This window comes from Neopsephotus bourkii, unplaced genomic scaffold (assembly GCF_033783945.1).
Source record: "Neopsephotus bourkii isolate Nb327-2 ecotype Australia unplaced genomic scaffold, CSIRO-AGI_Nbou_v1 NB_107, whole genome shotgun sequence".
Classification (NCBI taxonomy): Eukaryota; Metazoa; Chordata; class Aves; order Psittaciformes; family Psittacidae; genus Neopsephotus; species Neopsephotus bourkii.
In genome coordinates, this window is record NW_026900624.1 from 4,782,554 (window position 1) to 4,802,539 (window position 19,986).

At 39.9% G+C, this 19,986-nt stretch overlaps 1 protein-coding gene across 2 annotated transcripts in view; it reads left to right on the top strand.

The window, feature by feature from the left end:
• LRP6 (LDL receptor related protein 6) overlaps positions 1-19,986 on the top strand; it is a 127,602-nt gene that overhangs the window by 67,428 nt on the left and 40,188 nt on the right. For both annotated transcript variants that reach the window (XM_061358490.1, XM_061358499.1), the window contains exons 6-7: positions 6,987-7,383; positions 8,227-8,398. In XM_061358490.1, the coding sequence (XP_061214474.1) occupies positions 6,987-7,383; positions 8,227-8,398 (569 nt within the window). The remainder of the gene's footprint in view (positions 1-6,986; positions 7,384-8,226; positions 8,399-19,986) is intronic.

Here is a 19,986-nt window from a genome sequence, read left to right on the forward strand (position 1 = left end):
GAAGCCAGCTACCAAGCAGGTTAACAGCCCTGTGCTGAAGTTCCGAATGGCACCTTTCGAAGTATCAATTACCAAGGGCAAGTAGAGGAATGGTATTAAAAAACCCTGAAAAAAACCCAACAAGCAAAAACCTCCCTTACTAAAAGGACTTTAACTTACCATGCAGAGATACTCCAAATCAGTTCACTTTTTCAGCCGTTCCTTATGTCTCAGATTCATAGCTATTGCTCTTTTCTCCCACTCCCTGAACACAAGAAGTCACATTGTATGTTTTCCTGGTCAGCCATAAAGTATATTTGGCTCACAAAATATAGTTGCCATTTTATGAGAAATTTCGTTAACCAGTGCAGATTGGTTACAGCATGTTGTCCATCTGTGTCCAAAAAACTTTATATAACATTTTCTTATGCTTGTCAATATGATGTTGTGATTTTAACCACCATTCTGCTATTGTGTCTTTCCAAAACACTCTGACCTTCCCTTTTGAGAAGACAGATGGGTGGGAAGGGGGGAAGAAAATGGAGTCTGTGTTTGTTTAGCTCAGTGAGTGTTGCATACCACTGCTTCTTGGACTAAGAAGTGAGTTAGCACATAACCTGACTGAAACAACCTGCTCAAACTATGCATCAGATCCATTACTCCTACTTTGATGCTGTGCAGAGCTGACTTTTGGGGGGAGTGTGAGGAAGCTTTATGTTCAGCATGTGGAGCTGAGCTTACGCCAAAATAACGAACTATTTCTGGCTGGTTTTTCATGTCTCTCACTGAAGAGAGGTGCCTGTGCTAGGTTTAGGGCTTTTGCAGGTGACGTACAACCTTCCAGAGCTCTTCAAGATAGAAATTCAGTGGACTTTCTCCTGAAGGCTGCAATTACTGATCTGGGGAAACGAGAGCATGGCAGTCAAACAGAGTCAGACTAGCTACAGACCATATTTTGAGATGTAAATCTCTATGTGTTTGTGTGTTGCCTTCCTTTCTTAGGCTGCTCAGTGACCCTGGGGAAGTAAGTTTTATTTTCTCTTTTTCAGGTGTGCAGGGTGGAGGGGTTTGTTCTGGTTTCTCTAGGCTGTTTTTTTTCCCTTTGTACTTGCCTTTCACTATCTCTGCTGTGAAAGTAGAGCTGAACCCTGAGAACTGAACATTTTCACCTTGGATCTTCTCAGTATATATCTATTATGCCAAAACCCTGAAACTCTGAGCGATTAAATCTCCATTTGCTATTAGAACGTGTACATGACTGTGGGAAAGGAAGGAAGGAGGGAGGGGTGACTTACAGGTGAAGAAAGGTGAAAATGTTCAGTGCACTAAAATCATAGGTGCACTGAAATCAGACTGGTTGCTAAACTGCATTGTTTCATGTGGAAAGGAGTCTCTTTGAGGAGGGAACTTCATTTTGTGCTGTGCTTTTGAGAGCACTGGCCTGGACTGAAAAGATTTTGACGGGTGAATTTTGAATGCATGTTTGCGGTGTTTGCAGCGCTTGGCATTGACAGATGATCCTTGCAGCCAAAGGTGAGGCTGGCTGACCCTCCCTGAGCAGTTTCCATGACAACCTAGCATTTTTGGATTATCTTGGTTTATAGGAAATCTTTTCCTCCCTCCCCTTTCGCCCAGTGTTAGTTTCTCCGTTTCTGTGGGGTTTTTTTCATTGCACCTTAGAGGAGTGTTACCATTTCTTGTGAGAGCTATGAATATAATACCCTCCATTTAGAAGCACTTTTCCATAGTATTTCAGGAAAGGGTAATAACTTGGAGTAAAATTAGCTGTTTTGCTCATAACAGGTAATGCTGGCTGGTTGTTCGTGTCTTAATCTCTATTCCTCTTACAAAACAAAACAGCTAGTAACTGAGACATGGGCTTGTAGCAAGCTCCTAGGCTCCCCCACTGCCTAGGTAAAACTTTGTAAATCCCATTTCCTCAGAAGAGAGAGGCAGAATAAGCAGTTTTCGTGGCCAGCTATTCCTTAGTTAAGAATGTATCAAGAGAAGAGTCCTGTCTGAGCACCCAAGCATTTCAACCAGGCAGCTTTTACCTGCTGTTGTCGTATTATTGGTAATTTATCGTCCTCTCTGCAGGACATACTGGGATTTCTCCTTTTTAGTATTATAGGACTGTTCTAAGTTTGGCAGAGCTACATTTAAATGCCCTGTTTGATAGTTCATTTTACAAGAAAATTTAAGTTTATCTTACAAGTTCATCATTCATCATTCTTACTAATGCTTGAAGATCTCTGTCCATGTGCTCAGCTTCTGTCTTTGCCTGTAGTGAATTTTACCTATTTCCTGCATTTGCTACTACCAGTACAGGTGTGTGGTTTCTACTGAGAAAACTGGTGGTGACTTCAGCTGAGCAAGGAGAGGAGACCTTCCTCATGTAGAAAAAGCACTCCTTAGGACTTTGGTTTCAGCCTTGATTTGGCCATGCCGTTCTCTTCCAGGGAAGCAGTCTATTTCGCCTGTGGATGCTCACATCCTATTTCCCTGCTAGGCCTGGAGGCAGTAATCAGAAATTTGCACTTCCTTTTGCAATTTAGGGATGCCCAATGGGTAATTTGCTTTGTCAGGAATAGCCAGAATCCTGATTTGACTGCACAGATCAAGATGCTAGTTTAATATCCAAATTTTTTCATTTATTTTGAAGGGAAGAAAAACAGATGATTTCAGATGCTTTTTTGTCTTCTAAGGCAAGTTTTAAGGTTGAGCTTGCCTAGATGAAAAAATTTTGTTTCTGTTGTAGTATCAGGGGTTCTCTGACAATCATGACTTTACAACTGAGGAAAGGCATTTAGGAAAGAACTATTTCAGTCAAATGTGTGGGAAATCTATTGAGGATGTATAAATAGTCTTGATCTCTCAGAGAATGCATTATACACATCCTAGGTCTAGCATTTCTTATGTATGAATTTCCGGGTGTGTGTCTGTATGTAGCTGTACTAGCCTGAGCAACTACTGATGGTTTCAAAGTTCAGTATCTTATAAATGACTGAGGCCTGTATATCATTGAGAAGATGTAATTAATGTGAAGGTTAGCAGGGCATTAGACACTGGACTTGAAAGCTATTCTGCTGCATGTATTTGCATGCTTGCTCTGTTTCTCCTTTTCTCCCCCTTCCCTTGACTTCCAGTGGCACATAGATTTAAATTATTTTGATTTTATAATAGTGACTTCTTGAGCAAAGTATTAGTTCCAGCACTAATGTAATGCACCAGCCGTGAGCTTGTAATCCCAGCTTTCAAAGTGCTTAATAAAAGTAGGCTAAAGCTCTCAAGAAGAAGAGTCTGGAGTAAAGCTTTTATGTCCATATTTAGACATCTTAAGTAAAGGACTTGATTTTAGAAAAATTGCTAACTAGCATGAATACCCCATGGCTTGAGGCACTGCTAAAAAGAATCGTGAGCTTGGTTCCCAATTTGAATAGTTTGGGAGGGTTGGCTTTTTAAATAAATTATGGATTGCTAAAATCACTTAGGATTGTTTGGGAGACCAGCACAAAGGGGAGGTGGAAGGACCTGACTTTAAATATGGGACAGCAGCATTCTTACTCTGCCTGCAAGTATTTGCATGGAAACTTTGTACACGATGGTTTGAAGGCTGTGAGCCCACACCCCAGCATACCTAGTGGTCTGTGCCCTCAAACCCAGCACTGTATTTGAGATGTATGTGTAACTACAGGCCTGCTCATGTTGGGTGCAGCAGAGCTCACCAGTAGTGAGAGAGAAAGGTGCAGCATGGGCTGTAAACTCTGCTCCAAATCTCTTGTGTGTTTGTGTAGGCCACTTCATCCTTGTATGTGCAGTTGAGATGTCTAGAGGAAAAACTGCCTGAGGTCTGCATATGCCTGGTGAGGTCAGAGCTTTGGTTGCAGCCTAGATGTACCTTTTGAAATCATTGAAGTGTTTTGTATGTTCATGCCTCATTCCAGTCTCCCAGTAAGTGCTGGTATATTGAAAATAAAAAATAGTTATGCTGGCACACAACTTGCACTGTCTTTTCCTGCCTCTTCATTCCGTTTTTTCAAGTATGATTCCACACCCAAGATGTTCTCCATCATGCTCATCATTAGAAGCAGGGTTTTTCTGGAGAGACAGAGTGAGGAAGCCTGGAGACCTTGCTGTCACATTTTACCTTTTGCATCATAACTGGTCCTTGGAATACAAGTGAAAAAATTGATTGGCTCTGCTACATTGTAAACTTTGTATGGTTGGTGTTTGCCACAAGAACAAATTGTTTCAGTTCTGAGACCACCAGTTTTCCTTGACTGTTACCAAGGCGGTAATGAGATCAATCCATAAATGTGCCCAGTTCTTGCATTTGCTGTTTTTGCTATTGTCAGGACAAGCCTGAAGGCATTCAGAGTAATCTTTCCCTCAACCTACCTTGAGTGAGATGCTTGTCTACTACTCGGTTTCTTTTTCCTGAACAGAATGACTGGTGATCTAACTAAGCAGCTGGGGTGTGGGTTTGCAAATGGGTGGGTAATAACTCTAAAGTAAGCTTTAAACTTTTTACTGCTTGATTGGAGGGGTGTGGGAGGGTGTTCAATTTGGGGCTAGAATGTTAGTCAGGCCCCCAGATAAAAGACCATGAAATTCTTAGCTCAGGGATCCAGAGCACAGCATGAGTTAGCTGAAAGCCAGCTGTTTCCCAAAGCTCAATTAAAGCTTAGACCCAGTGAGTTATTTGACTGAAGAACAGTGTTGCAACCCGAAAGCAGGATACTGAAGCTGTTGAAATGAGTCATCTTTGAGAAGAATTGGAAGGTCAATTGGTCAATTTTAAGGGTGAGTTTCAGCAAAGGCATGGTTATACTCAGCCAGGTCTTTCTGGGGACCTGGCACTGGTTCTTCAAAATGACTGTCAGCTTCAGGTAGAGCACACAAATAATTTTTAAGTTATGCCTTGCACTTTATGTGGTAGACTACATGTAGCTTTCTAACTGTTTAAAATCTGAGGTTAGTGCACTTGTTCAACCTTACTTTTACTAGAGAATGCTAAAAAGGTATTCCTGTTTGGGGTTTTTTATATGATTTTCATAGTTTTGTGTCAAAGGTAAGTTGGATAAAATGGTCATGAAGTTGGTAAGAAAGAAAGTAATAGGGTTTTCTTTCTTACTTGAACCTAAATTGTTGGGATTAGTTATGTGCTAATGCTTTATATGACCATAATGCAGCTGAATGCTTGTATCTTGATGCTGAATTGATATGCTTAGTAGTAACAAATACAGATGTGACAATATAGACTGTGACAAGATTAGTTGCTTGTGTAATTATAAAAACAATCTTACTAACGTGCCTGTTTTCCATTTATTATGTCACATACTTTACATTATTGTGAAGGATGCATAGACATGTAGTTACAGGTTCCCCCTTCCTGATATTAATTAATGCATAAGGGTTATTCACTCGAAGAACAACTGGGTAGTGTGTACATGTATTTCTGAACACAAGGTGTTGTAGGAGAAAGGATCCCAAAGCTGATTTTAATCCCTTGTGGACTACCGATCAGGAACACTTGTAATAATATTCTCAACTTCAGTTGCTGAAAGGTGCTGTTTCTTGCAGCAGTGTGAAAGTGTCTTAGATGTTTTTAATGTGTTAAACTTGCTGTAAATGAAGCAATGGCTGCTTTGGCATTTCTCCAGCGTTTGGCATGCAGTGAGGTTTCATCTAGCACCAACAGCAATTACTGGCTGTTTTAAAAAGAAGTTTGGCATCAGACACCAAAATTCTTTCTTCAGCAGCAGCCTATTTGCTTTAGTTCTTGCTCTTTCAGCCTTCTAGCCCTTACTTCTATCTCTGTAAAATCAAGGCATGGACAGCAGGTGGCTTGGCGATTGTTCTTTTTTCCACTGCAGTGTTGATGTATTTATTTTCCTAAACCTTCCCCACCCTTGCCTTCCCCCACTTTTGTCCTCACACCTACATCAGCCCCTGCCAAACCCTTTGCCCGCACTGTTTGAGGGCAGCCATTGCAGCACACTTTCCCTGCATTTAGGATGCACACATTTTTTACCTTAGCTCAGGCTTCCCTGAGGCTTGAGCTGCTCTTATCTCCCTGAGACTCCAAACTGATAAGCCAGTTTAATTGGAATGGGGTGTGGTGGTTGTTCATCCTTCATTACATAGAAATCCAGTGACATAGAATAGAAATTGAAATGAGAATGAATTAGAATAGACAGTAAGTACGTCTGTTGTTGATCAGATGACCAGCACGTGTACCATTAAACAGCTTGTGTTGCCCTATGTGAAAACATCTTCTGCAGTGCCGGCTGATCTTAGTTATTTATTATGATTCTGACCTTTCATCTAAAAGCCAGCAAGGCTTTTGTATGCTCCAGCTCAGTATGACTTTATAAGACACACTGTCATTTATCTTCATGTCTTCAATAAGCTTGTTCACAACAAACATGGGAGAAGCTGACAGCTGTCCTGCTTTGCATGGTCACTGGGCAGTTTTCAGTTCCCAAATCTGATGCTTCCTTTCTCAAAGGAGATTTACTTCTGGCGTTGTGTGTTACATTTTTCCCTGCTTCTAAGCATGTTGTTGAAACATGAACCTTGTTTGTCATAATTGTCCCCTATATCAACAACAGCAAACAGTCAGTAAATTATTTATATAATTAATTTTTCATGTAAGAGGCTGCAGGCCATCTGTTGATTTGCATAAAATAGGAGCAGAGTTACCGTGTATCCATTTCAGTACCTTTACAGGGAATGACAGGGGTAGAAAACATGTCCAACATAATATATTTTGGTCATGGAAATGACCACGGAATTTTCTCTGTAAACACATCTGACTTGTTCTGCAGAAGAACAGCCTCACATTTGAAGCCTTTTAGTGGAATTATTTTCTAGTGCCCGTCAGTTTGATTGGGTCCTGTGAAATCAAGGCAGCTAGACTAGCTTGTACTACAATCAGGTTCACTATTTGCAGGCTTACTGCGCGGTGTTTGTAAGATGATTGTGTTTTTGCCTTGTTCATGTAGGTGCTACTGAACTGCTGCTTCTAGCGCGCCGGACAGATCTGAGGCGAATTTCCTTAGACACCCCAGATTTTACAGACATTGTTTTGCCACTGGAGGATATCCGCCATGCCATCGCCATTGACTTCGATCCTCTAGAAGGTTACATCTATTGGACTGATGATGAAGTTAGGGCCATCCGCCGCTCATTCATTGATGGGTCAGGTAGTCAGTTTATTGTCACGGCACAGATTGCACATCCTGATGGCATTGCAGTGGACTGGGTTGCCCGAAATCTGTATTGGACTGATACTGGCACAGACCGTATAGAAGTTACAAGGCTTAATGGGACCATGAGAAAAATCTTGATATCAGAAGACTTGGAAGAACCCCGAGCTATTGTGCTGGATCCCATGGTTGGGTGAGGAGCTTTTCGTGAGCACTTTTTATATTATTAGTCGTGTAAAGAAGATACCTCTGTCTATCTGTATGTGCAGATAATGGAATGCAGTGATAAATTTCTGGGCCTTCAAAATGAAAATACTGGTATTCTTCCAAGTTCAGTTTCTGAGGCATGGGGACTGCAGCTCTATTTTGACCACCTGTGTAGTCATCTTTGTGTTTTATTCTCCTGTTTAAAAAAATTCTTGTGGCTTAGATGGATCTGCGTATTCTAGCTAGTAATACTGTTTATGCTGTCTCGCTGGGCAGGCTGATATGGGAGTTTGGTGTAAAGGGACAGTGTGTTTATATGTCAGTGCTTTTTGAATGGTTAGGGCATCCTTACATAGGTAAGAAAATATATTTGGTTTGAAATGTACTTTTCCATGTGCAGTGTGGTTTCAGGAAACAGAAGTTCAGAACAAGCTGTGTGAATAGGATCTGGGGAGACCTTAGAGCAGCCTTCCTGTACTAAAGGGGCCTATAAGAATCCTGGAGAGGGGTTTGTTACAAGGGTGTGTACAGATAGGACAAGGGGGAATAGCTTTAAACTGAAAGAGGGGAGATTTAGATTAGATAGTAGGAAAAAAATGTTCACTATGAGGGTGGTGAGGCCCTGGCACAAGTTGCCCAGAGAAGCTGTGGCTGCCCCATCCCTGGCATTGTTCAAGGCCAGGCTGGATGGGGCCTTGAGCAAGCTGGTCTAGTGGAAGGTGTTCCTCGATGAGCTTTAAGGCCCCTTCCAAACCAAACCATTCTATGATTCTGTGAATACTGAAAGTTTGGATCAATAAGAGCTCTTAGGGTTTTGTTTCCTTTGCAGGTACATGTACTGGACCGACTGGGGAGAAATGCCAAAGATTGAGAGGGCAGCACTGGACGGCTCAGACAGAATTGTGCTGGTGAATACCTCACTTGGCTGGCCAAACGGACTGGCACTGGATTATGCAGAAAGCAAAATATACTGGGGAGATGCCAAAACAGACAAAATAGAGGTTTGTAATTGCATCTACATCTTTAATTCCATAAAGCTATAAAATGTAGTTAATCTGCTTTTCTAGGTGTTCAAATTCAGGTATAACCCCAAAGGGCAGTGGGTTAATGGTTGATTTGTGCTTTGAGAAAGAGTTCATTTTTCTGTGTGTCTTTGGGCAAGTTGCTCACTGTTCTTGCCTTGGTTTTCTGTGTTAAAAACGGAAATGATATCCATGTAGAAGATCTCTCTTTTTAAGAATGTGTGATTAGTATTTGTTAAATAACTCAATTCTTAGATCATCAAGGAAAAAAGATTTTTACTGTGAGCAATGTTTGTAGGTTAAAAAAGAAATCTCATTCTTTGCGCTGCTCAGCTTAGATGTCAATAGAACATATTTTAAAGAAATAAATCTCATTTCACGTGTTTGTACTCCCACAAATCCTCTATAATTTGCATCTCCCTTGTTTTCTTGGGGTTCCAGCGAGGGGAAAGATTTTCCTCTCTTTCTGGTATGTTCTGCTGAAAATTAATTGATAGATTTACCTTTCTTTTGATGAATTATAGCTTTCCTTAGGTAGTCCTTACCATTGCAAATAATTTTCAGCACTTAGCACATTATCTTCTCTAGCCTTATGAAATTGTTCTTTATTTATAACTTCAAATAAGTCAATGCGAAGTCATAGTCTTGCGCTGGAAGGTCACATAACTGCTTGTTCTCCTTCAGCGTCAAAGGAACTCCAGGCCTGCAAGGTGAGTTGCTTTGAAGTACTCCTCAGGAGAGCCTCAGGGAGCACAGTTTTCTTTGTCCTGAAAGCAAGATTTTTAGTCTATAATTCAGCTAACATTATACCAGCCCTGGGAAAAGAGCAGGAGGGTGAGTGTCTTAGCTGTGCTTAGAAATTTATTTATAACGGATTGGGCACTTCAGCCCTGGTACTGTCTTGGACTTAGAATGTATTTTGCAAAAGGAAAGTTAAGCATTCTCCACACTCACGCTTGCCAAAACACTGAGAATTTTTCATGCATCTCAGTCTTACTCAAACCATGGTTCCATATTCATTAATAACAATTCTGTTCAGTGCTGGATGAGGATGTGGTAGAAATTTTCATCTCGATCAAGCATGAGCTCACTGCTGCAGTTCTGTCAAACTGGCTAGAACGCATGATAGAATGTTTATGCCAACATTACAGTGTCTGTGGCAGGACAGAAGATATCTGATCTGGCACAGCGTCTGCTGGGACAGTTTCCATTTCATTGTTTTTAAACCAGTGTGAGCCAGCAGAATGAGTTTGTTCCAGGTTGTCATGTAAGATCTATGCAGGGCATCAGAGAAGAGTTATCATCTTAAGGTTTCAGAATTGCTAGTTACTTTTTTTTTTTTCTATGAGGCTCCAAGTGTTAGAGCTATGAATTTACTGCCGCTTCTTTTTATAAAAAGTTAACATTTGTTAACTCTTAGTAATGCATAGAAAATCTTGAAAAAGCCTGCCTAAACGCAACAGAGAAGAAATTCTCCCACAGTTTTTCTTTGGTGTTTTGGATTTTATTTGCGGATTTGATTTTTACTTTTTTTTTTATTAGTTAATTTAGGGGTATGTGACAGAGATCTGTAAAATCAAGAAAGTTATGTATGAGGTGACCAGGACCTTCTCACACACACTTTTTTTGATAGAAGAAATTGGCCATTCATAAGTAATACTGGCAGGTGATGGATGCAGAGCAAACAAAAGCAGATGATCCTTCAAACAGTGTGTGGTGAGTTGTGGAAGTGGTGGTGGATGTTAAAAGCTTACACTTGTTACTAGGAAGACTAGGTAAGTCTGTGGAAGGGAACTGCACTGCATTTTACTAGAAAATAAAATTGCCTTCTGAACCACAAATCACTGAACTGCAAATTGTTGTGGAATGAACGAGTCTTATTGAAAACTTTCACTGTGTTTGCTTTAGTATGCTGTTCTGTAAGTTTTAATTTTTCTCTGAGAATGGGTACTGTGGTGGGACCTATTGATTGAACCCATACAGCCTCTCTTTTTCTGTGTTGAGGCCATTCTGTTCCTTGATGGTTTGGGGAGTCTTTATTCTGTTAGCTTGTTGCATTAGCTTTAGGGAGAACTTTGTGTTCTTCCTTAGAGGTACTATTGCTGCTTCCTTAACTTGCTAACTGTGCTTCAGAGGGACAGAAATAGGTTGAAAATCTATGACCTCTGATAGCGATAGATTGGAGCGTGAGTTCAGTGCGGCTTCTGTAATTAATAAAGCATGGAATGGCTCTGTAGGATGAAGAGGGAGTGTTCATCCAAGAGAATGGTTCAGTTGAAAGTAGATTTTTTTTTCTTTTCCCTCTCATGTGCTAAGTAATGCAAATGTAGTGGTGAGTTTCTTTACTGATGAATCTTAGTGAATTTTCCCCAGGATCTCATGTGGCCTCTCCATAACCTTTTATGAGAGACTGGCTTTGTTATGGTAGGTACAGAAATCTCCCTACTTTCTAAATCTATGATAGCTAAAATACTACTAACATTTTAAGTCTTCCCTTTTCCTCTCACTGCCTTTCTCTCCTATGGCAACCGTGAATCCTGAGGAGATTTGTTACACTTTCCCTGCTCTTCCCATCCATCTTGTTTATCAGTTTAGTGGAAGATACTTTGACCTTCAGTAAATGTCTTAAACTTACATTTAGAGAAAGGACACTGGGGGAGGTGCAACAAAGAGGATATTTGTGACAGGATTTAAAGATGAAACTTGGATTTGGACATGAAGACATCACACTAAGTGCCCCGTCCCTGCTTTGTTTGTATGTGTCTGTATGTATTTGGGAGGGGAGGGTAAAAGCAGGAGAAACACCTTTGTGTACTTGCATTATGTTGCCTTCTAAGCAGTTTTTCATACATGATTATACATACATACTGCTTTTTTCCCCATCCCTTAGTATATGGAATTCCTCATAACCAATATTTAATTACAGTGCTGCCAAAATGAATGCTTCTTGCAGGGCTATGTTTCTGGTTTATTTGTGCCATGTATGAGTTTTTATTATTTATTTTTACACACTGATTCATGCTATGCTGTTCTGGAGCCCCCAGACGATAATAAAGCATCAGCAGGGGTTAATGGAGATGGGTAGGGGGTACAGCGGGGAGCTTTTGTTCCCATTTTATCTGGCAGCCTGCAGCAGGCAGAAGCAGGCTGTGGCTCAACAGCTTCGTCATTTATCTCGGTCAGGTTTCACTGCTGATAAACTTCTATTGAAATGGATGGCTGCTATTGTGCTTACCAGTAGGGAAGATTTCTCATTGACTTGCTACAGGTTTAAAGCATTTTCCTGCCGTGCTATGAGGTTAAAAATGTATGATCTGCTCTGTTGAATTGGTCTTATGTTTTCCTGCTCAAGTGACTATTTGTCTTCTGAGCACGTACACTACCTGTTTTAAGGCACAGGTTGGATTTAAAATGGTCAGCAAAGCTCATATTGATAAAGCAGTTATAAACGGCTGTGTGCGTGTGTGGCTGTGTGTATTAGGAGGAAATAACGGTGATATGGCTGATTTCTCACCATTTTTCAGCATTTGCTTCGTTTTTCTTTATTCATCTTCTTTCATATTCTCCATTCTCGGAGCCAGAGATGACACCCACTTACACCTACTAGTGGTGAGTTTAAAGAAAGGACTCTCTGTCTCCTATACAGAACCACCATTATCTAGTGATTTTTGAGTGCAGCTCTAACTTGAAGTGTTTCTGCGTTCCCAAATCTATTAGCTGTGCCTGGCATTACTGTCTCTAATCCTCATGATTAATATGGAAAGTCTTATATCCTGCTGTTTTTCAGAATAAGTACACATAAGTCTTCGGAACCCAGCCTTGTCAAACAACAGAAAGCAGATGCTGCTAAGACTTTTTTGAGCACAAAAATCTTGAACAGAGAGGACCTTTTTGTCTTTGACCTAGGAGCTAATAGCTTGGCATCTAGAGAATGCTCTAATTCATATTCTAATCCTGAAATTGCAGGGCTACATTTTCCTCTGATGACAACTCCCTCAATTTTGCTGCCACCCTAATATGGGATTTTTGTTTTCTAAGCATTCACCATTTATTTTCTGACTGAAAAATTCTGTGTCACAGCATTAGTCTTTGTATTGTGAAATGCTGATGACTTACCAAGCCTGATTACTGATCCTACCCCATCCACCCTACTTTGAAGCAGAGGTCTGAAAATTGATAAGCAGAAACCATTGAATTCCTAGCTGTTCAACACTGCTTCTTTTGTGTACTTTGCATTAAGGTTTTGCAGGTATGAGAGGTAAGGTAGTTGAAACAAGGTAGTTGAAGTTGCTTTGCTGTTTAATGTTGGCCACGTTTCTTTGTCCATCTGGTTGGGATAGTTGTGGCATTTGGGAACTTATTCATCAAAGAACCTCAAGTATGTGCTGCGGAAGGTAAGGGCAGATCCCTGTGTTCCATCCCAGTTTCAGAACAGTAAGGCTTACTTTGTCAGGGAATTTGCAGCTGTTTCTTAACACCTGCTAGGCCTACATTAAGAGAAAACATATATATATGTATGTATATATACACTTTAAACTTAGTAGTAGAGTAAGGGCTTCGTTAGAAAACAAACAAAAACCAAAACCAAAAAATGACAAAAAAAACCCTCCTCAAACAACAAAAGCATAGATTAGTTTATGCTTTCTATAATTCCCATTTGGGAGGTTCTTTTGAACTTCTGAATGAACTTAGGAAGAATTAAATTTCACTATACAGACCAAGATAGGAAAGCTATATTACAAAGCAAATGAATGACCACCACAGATCACATACTGGTACAGTCTCCTTACTGTCAAAAAGCCAGATAAGCATTCTAAGTTTGTTCTTATTTAACAAACAAGAAAAAGAAAAAATGGAAAAAAATTGAATTCCTTTCTTGCTTTGGCTTTTGAGCATGGTGCTGCAGAATTTTCACTTAGGCATGTACCTGTTCAAAGCGTTTTAATGTAAAAGTAAAAAAGAAGAAACATACTTAACATCCATGTTGGTTTCAATTTAGGAACATTTAAAAAATCAACTTTTTACTCCTTTTGATAAACAGAATATATAAATAAAACTGAAATGCGAAAAGTTTGATTATTTTGACACCCATTATAAACTATTTGTGCGATGAGTTCTCAGAGAAGTCCTGAGGGATCTGCTGTCATACTTACTGGAATAGGGAGAGATTCCTGGCACCTAACAACAGAAAGAGGATGCTGAGGGAAGGTTTTGGGTAGATACAGCCAGAACTCTTGTCCAAGAGTAACATAACTCTGTATCTGCATACCAAGCATGGTATTTTTCCAAGAAGTGAAATTACTACCCTAAAAAAGATGTGATATTACAGAAGACTTCAGCATTTAGTTTTAAAATGGTTCTTGTGTCATAGATGTATGTTTTGCCCTGAAATCTGTGGGTGGTTTTTATCTAATGAGATGTAGATACCTCCAGCTCAGTAAGTTGCCTTTATAGAAAATGTTAGAAACTTCTGCAGTTTGCCTTGCTTTATCCTAAAATAAATGTTTAGAGTAGATTGGATGAGTCCTACTCTAAAAGCACCTATTCATTTCTCTTAACTCTAAGGAGAGCCTGGAGCAGTCAGAGGCAGATGCTCACTCTCAGGATAAGTTTGAGCAGAAGGTTGTGCTGGCTTCTGTAACCTTTTTGTATGTTATTGTTAATGGTAGAAGTTAAGCTCTCTCAGACTTGGTTGTTGCTTACATCCCTGCAGCTTAGCTGAGGCTTTCCATGTTGGAAATTCAGTGATGTTTCTTAGAAGCTTAGCTAATGGATGAGCAGTCCCATTTTGCTAATGATAGCTCTGTAAATCTCCTGGCTCCCCGTGGCTCAGCATGGAGCTGATTGGAGTATGTTTGGATGTCATAGATGTTTCCTAGATTTTTCCCACTGGAGTTAGAAAATGGTATTTAGTTTATGCTGTTTTCTCATCTGGAAAGTAATGAGCAGTAAATATCAGTTACCCAATGGAAAATACAAAAATCCCTCAAAGTAAACCAACTGGATCATCTGACTTCACTGAGTCCAACATACTGAAAGTAACATTTGATAGCAAGTTGGAGAATGATGGGAAGAGATATTGAGCCATCTTCTGCATTTCTGATTCCACTGAGTACTGTTTGTCAGTCTGTTCTTATCCCTTACTCTCCAATATTATGCCTGGGATTTTTTTGCCTTCTCCAAAGCTTAGTTGCAGTGCAGCACAAAAGCTTGTGCTGATCTTGGAGCTGGGGTTCTTCAGAAGCGTTCATGTGACCTTGTGATCCCTCTCAGTAATTATTCAGCTTTCCTCACAAAGGGTTTTTATTTCACTCTGAGGTTTTTTAGTCCTAACCTAAACTTTTTGTCTGATACTATTCATGATGATATAACTTCACAAAGGTCTGTGGGAAGAGGATTATAATAAACTGAATAACTTTTAGTAGGCAGGTAAATACATATGGTGGAAGACCAATCTTCTGAACATGCAGAGACACTTGGAATTGAAGTGATTTAGCAAAGGGAGCAGTAGAATCTAATAGCTTACTGCCACCAAAAGAACAAGAGGCTTTTGCCCATATGCAAGAGCATTAAAAGTTGTATTGCTGAACTTAAATCTTGTAAAACTGTCCCCCAGACCACTGCAAGGGTTCAGGTTGATCTTAGCTAGTCTCCTTTGCTTCCTGCAAAGCATGTGTGCAGCTGCTCATAGGACTTAGTTGACAAAAGGAAAGTTGCAAGATCAACCTAATTGGCTTCCTCTGTACTCCTACAGCCTATGCCCATGTAACAGAACACACTCTTGACTTCTGCCACTCCACCATTGATGTACCAAAATCAATTTTCATAGCCAAGCATCTTTATTCAGCTGTTTTAGCACTCAATCTTCTCAGAGAAGCCTCTTTTTTTCTTTTTTTTTTCCTTTCCTGTGAAAACCTCTTTTTCTCATTCTCTTCATCATTTCAGCTCTATTTTTTGTCTTAGACCGTTCTTTACATATGCAGGGGGTCTTTGTATTGCATGAGACTGCCTAGGAGATGTCATATTTGATTGTCACAATGGTGTTAAACTCCTTTCCTTGCCTTCTTGTCACTGTACCTGACTTGAGCTGTTTCATTGAAAACCCAAACAATTGTTTCTAAAATTAAATTCCATCGCTGAGAAAACATTTCTGCTGTTGGAATTGATTGATCTGGAGCTGAGAAAGTTGTCCTATTGTGAAAGAAATGAGCTTATAACAGTGTCTGTAGCATGGTAGAAAGGGTATTTATGAAATTACTCTCTAATCTGTTTTTATGTATTTATCGTCACTGCAGTCTTATTAGGAATATTATCCATACTCAGGAAAACTATATTTTGAATTCTTTGGGAAAATGATTAGAGCTGAAAAGGAAATTGAGGGTGCTGGGGAACTGTTGAATTAGAAATTGGTGATGAGTATTAGAAAACAACAGTAAGAAATTGTGGAATTGGCTGGAGGCAGTTGGTTTCTGAAGCAAATATATAATTCCAGGTATCCTTTCTGCTGATTTCTCAGGATTTCACTGCAGTGAAGAGATGGCTTCCTGTTTCATATCTGACATTCCTTGATATTTTGGAATAGAGGGAAATGCTTTTAACACCAAGTTAATTACACTGACAGAATAATTTCTGCAAGCTGAGTTGAAAGTTTGATAGTTATTCAGAGAGAGTATAGTAGATCAGGACTTCTCTTTTAGAGGGGAAGACTGATAAAACTGGAAATTTAGACAAGGTGTTCCTTTTTTCTTCTCTTCAGCACTGCTGTTTTATGGAAGATACATGTGTTAGTTGTTTGATATTACTGTAGCTGTAACAGTAAAGTCATTCTGGTCCATTCCATTCATGTTGCTTAAAGAAGAAAATTGATAATACATAATTATCAAACATTGCCTGAAAAAATGCTGATGTAATCTTTGGAAGGCATTCTAGCTCTCTTTTAGAGTTCTTAAGAGACATGCTGCTCTAGTTTTCTTTTTTCCCTTAACCAAAGAAGTTTAATGAGTGTTTTTCACTTTTCTCATATAGTAAGATTCATGTGCATTTAGGTGGAAGATGAACAGGCATATCCTTGATTAGTAGTCTTGTGAACTGAGTCAGTATGTATTGTATTAAACAAACACCGCATGTAAGTATTTATCACAGGATAATTAGGGCTGAAGTAACTAAGCCTAAACCTTGACTGTCCCTAAACTATTTCAGGTATAATGCAGGCTGCATTCAAGATTGTGTTGAAATATCTGGGATATATGTGTTGAATTCAGTATTTCACAGGTGTCTTACATTAATACTACTTTGAATTGATCTTATGCAGATCGGTGATAATGATCAAACTCATAAGAAAATCATCATTTTATTTTTAATTGTATCTATTCTTAGAGTGTGTTAGTGTGACCATGTTGAAATGTGAAGGTGGTAATGCTTTCTGATACTTTTCTGCTGTCTTTCAAACCACTGCAAGAAACCCAGCTTGTTGTTAAAGTAACTCAAGAGTTTAAGGACTGCTCAGGAATTTACCTTTTCTTTTTCTGTGACATTTCTTTTATTTAAGTCCATGCCAAATGGCTGGGATTTTTTTTCCCAGGCTTTAAGATAAACTATATATATGAGAGTATATTTCAACATATACCAAAGAAACAGGCTATTGTGTTCTGCATCTGTGGGACACATGACATGCAGAGCGCTGCCACCAAGTCAGAACACTCTCTTATTCCTTATCCTTTCAGAAGGAAGGTAACTGCTGCAATTGTGTCCTTACTGTGAGTCCGGGGGAGAGATGATTTCCAGCTGTGGTCCCTGCTAGAAATTTTGTAGAGCTGGTGCATTGATAGCAGTAGTAATTGAGCAGGGCAATTGAGGTTCTGTATATTAAGTGGGATATCCTGACCTCTCTTGAGGATCAGTAAGTGGGTACTGGTAAAGATGCTGAAGTTCAGGAACCAGTAGATGGATGAGTCTCTATTGTTTGTCCAAAAATTGGCTGTCAAATTTAAAAATCAGGGCTTAGGATCAAGTTATCTTGTTGCAAGATGTTTGTAAATGAAAATAGGGCAGTTTATGGATTTTACAGGAGGAAGTTGTTTGTGTTTGGTTTTGAGGGTTTTGTTTTACTGATGTGCCTGTCTGTGAAATTAATAAAGTTCTGGCAACATCTTGTAGTGTAGCTGGGGGCTTTCAGTCCATCACAGAAGTTTATTTAATTCTTCTAAGTGTCAATTCTCTGAAGATACAGAGTTACAAGCCATTGTTTATAAATCTTTATTGTGTATTGACTTTCTCTGTTGCAGTCATCCTGAGAGAGAGCTTAGCATCCATGATACTTAGCCTGCTCCCTCATTATTTATAACTACATCCAAAAGAGGACCCAGGAAACTACAGGCCCATTAGACTTACTTCAGCCCCTGAAAGAGTTCTTTTAGAAACTTGCAAGCTAAATGAAGCAGGTGATTGGGAAAAGCCAGCACAGACTTACCAAGGGCATATAATGCCAGACCAGCCTCCTACAACAAAATGTTTCCTATTGATATGACAGCAGTGGATGTTATTTACCTGGCCTTCAGCAAAGCACTTGGCATTTTCCCACAGCCTTGTCCTAGACAAACTATCAAGATACGGACTCATTGGATACTCTGTGAGATCGGTAGAGAACTGACTTACAGGCTGCGCTCGAAGGGTGGTGACTGGTGCTTTTTACTCAAGCTGGCAGGTGTCACAAATGGAGTCCTTCAGGGATGGATACTGGGTCCCATGCTGTTCAATATAGAATCATAGAATGGTTTGGATTCAGGTGACCTTAAAGATCATCTAGTTCGAACCCTCCTGCCACAGGCAGGGACACCTTCCATTTGACCAGAAATCTACCCTCATTCAGTTTAAAGCCGTTCCCCTTTGTCCTGTCTTCATAAATGATCCAGGTAGTGGGATTGAAAACACTCTCATCAAGTTTCTTCATGACGCTAAACTAAGTGGTGAGGCGAGCATGTCAGAAGGGAAAGCTGCCTTCCAGAGAGACCTGGACAGGCTGGGAGAGTGGGCTAGTGCTCGTGACTTAAGATGGAAGGTTATGGTTTGCACACTGTCACCCTGCTTATGGCACTAGGTTTAATTACAAGTAAGTCATACCAGGTTTGTCTGGCAGCCTCCCAGGTTTACATTGGCAAGTGTGTTCTTTCCAGGGCTGCGTGCTGTCTTCTGCTCTGGGAGTTGTCAGTCCTGAGGCTCTCTGGTACCTTGTAGACCTGGCCTTTATGTTTGATAATGATCTAAGTATGGCCTAATAGGGTCAGAAGGTTTATATTATTAGCATCTCCTCAGTGCTGTGAATACGAGTTAGTAGTGTACATCTGTCTAGCCTGCGCTGGCTTTAGTCCACCAGACCTGAGCTGACTACTAGTCTGCATAGCTTTGCCAGGGTTCTAGCACAAGCTCTCACCAGAGAGGGAGAGAGAGAGTTTTTCCACAAGTGGGATGGGTATAATAATTGGGCTCTAGACTTAAACCAGTCAAATGACAAGTGTAAACTACTGTGCATTCAAATCCCAGATTATCAAAAATTAATTGAAATTCACTGTGTTAGCCTATTTATCACAGTTATTACTGGTATTCAAGAGTGAATTGAATCCAGGGTATCTGACAGCAAGGAAGACCCTTAGAATATTTCACTGTGCAATCCAGTGTGTAACTTTTAAAATAGAAGTAATGCTTCAAAGTTGTTATTTTATTGTTCCTGCTGACCATTAAGTGCAGCATCTTAAACTGCAACCACATTTTCAGGATTAATTCATTTATTTTGAGTAAGCTGTATTTTCACGAGACCATAGGTTTGCATTCATTATTGTTCTAGGATAAGCAAAGCCCTTCTCCTACAGGCAGGGTATCTCGTATTTTTTCTGAGGCCATTTAATTTTTGTACTACTTTTTTTTTTCCATAGAACTACTCACTATTTCACTAAAGATAGTGTTTGTGGTTGCACCACATCTGTTTCCTGTTGTAGTCTATATTCTCACTGTGGTTTGCAGTATTCAGAATGGCCTCAAAATGTGAAACCCACACCACATTGTGGTTAAAAGCAGCATAAAGGGAGACCCTGCTTCATAGCAGCAGAAGGTAGAGGTTTTTTTAGGGGGGATTCTGTGAGGCAGGCTTCCCTGTGATGACCCTAACCCTTGCCACTTCTGCCTTACATCAGAGTGTTTGGTTCTGTAGTATTGATGAAATACTGTCCAAATCTTCTAAAATATGGCCAAAATGAGTGTAGACAATGTGGTGCCATGGAACTATCCATATTGTAGTACCTGGCTGCTAGTGAGCAGATGTTTGTACTAAGTAATATTGCACACACGTGCCCAGGTAAGACTGTAGTGGGAGTAGGATGTCAGGTATGTGTAAGTACTTACAGATAGGCACCTGTTTTGTCTAGGTGACATTAAACTGTCTTTCAAAATAACCTGTATGTGGCAAAGCAAAAATTAATTAAAAGCAGATATTTAATCCTTAAGTCCTACCTTCTCTTTTCCTGACTTTCTTCCAGTATAAGAGGAATTTATTTGAACAGCTCCCCAAAAGTTTG